This window comes from Aplysia californica, unplaced genomic scaffold (genome assembly GCF_000002075.1).
Source record: "Aplysia californica isolate F4 #8 unplaced genomic scaffold, AplCal3.0 scaffold00259, whole genome shotgun sequence".
Classification (NCBI taxonomy): Eukaryota; Metazoa; Mollusca; class Gastropoda; order Aplysiida; family Aplysiidae; genus Aplysia; species Aplysia californica.
In genome coordinates, this window is record NW_004797529.1 from 861,024 (window position 1) to 862,052 (window position 1,029).

The 1,029-nt window shown below is 44.3% G+C and overlaps 1 protein-coding gene across 1 annotated transcript in view; it reads right to left on the reverse strand.

Annotated features, from left to right (window-relative positions):
• Nucleotides 1–1,029, reverse strand: part of LOC101864305 — a 9,414-nt gene that overhangs the window by 3,987 nt on the left and 4,398 nt on the right. Inside the window, exon 2 of the mRNA XM_005100761.3 lies at nt 629–752. Coding sequence (XP_005100818.1) covers nt 629–752 — 124 coding nt within the window. The remainder of the gene's footprint in view (nt 1–628; nt 753–1,029) is intronic.

Below are 1,029 nucleotides of genomic sequence, written 5' to 3' on the forward strand. Positions count from 1 at the left end.
CTCCACCTTTCGTTGCGCTCCTCAACTGACCTCAATTAGTGACCCCATAAATCCCCCCCCACACACACACACACACCCCACGATTCGCTAAAACAATGGCTCCATAAAATTCCTTCTGTCTATTGGTTGGAACCCGTTCATTTTGTTTTAATAGCGGGGTTGGACTATACCATCTTTTGTAAAATAAGGGGAGCCGTGCTAAGTGTTCCGTTTCATGTTCCGTTCTTGCGCTCGCGACATACGAGCAGCACTAGGCCTATAGATCAGATAGAGCTACAAACAAGCCTCATGATGGTGACAGCCACACGAGTGAATCGGGGATCCGAAGGCGATACTGTTCCGCGTTCCGATGAAGTTGAAGTGAATCGCGAATCGCGTTCCGCAGGGAAGAGTGGCGATTCAGTTCCGTTCTCGCGCTCGCGACCCAGCTCTACCAAAATGCTTACTTCAATACCTTTGCCGTTTTTGAGCGAATGGCCACTATACTGCCATCGCCTCGTGGTGATAACAAAAAAACACGTCGTTTTCTTACAACTTTTCTACTTGTCCAACAAAGCTAGTTCACCTGATGTAGAGAAAAGGCAAGCTAGCTACGTATGTTGGGTTCCATGAACCAATGGACACCTACCCTTGCCGCTTCACGCTTGACTTCAATACATCCATCCGACTGGGCAAACCTGCTCGCAATCCCGTGTAGATTTGCACCTGTTTCCGTATCACCCCCTCCTTGAGCGCCAGAGCTGAATTGATGGCTAGACAAAACAATGTGGTCTTTTTTTATGAATAGATCAACATGCCTATAACTATAACATTAAAAAAAAAACAAATATACGCATAAAAATTATTGAAAAGGATCAATATTTTTTTTAAACCAACAAAAAGCAAAGAAAAACGAAACAACTAAAGGGATAGAATGAAAACTGTGACACTATCATGTGAAAAATAGTCTCGCTATCACTCAGTGGACATGAGATTAGATCTAGTTTGGAAAGACGTTGTTCAGTTTGGCATAAAGAGGGAGGTGGGGGG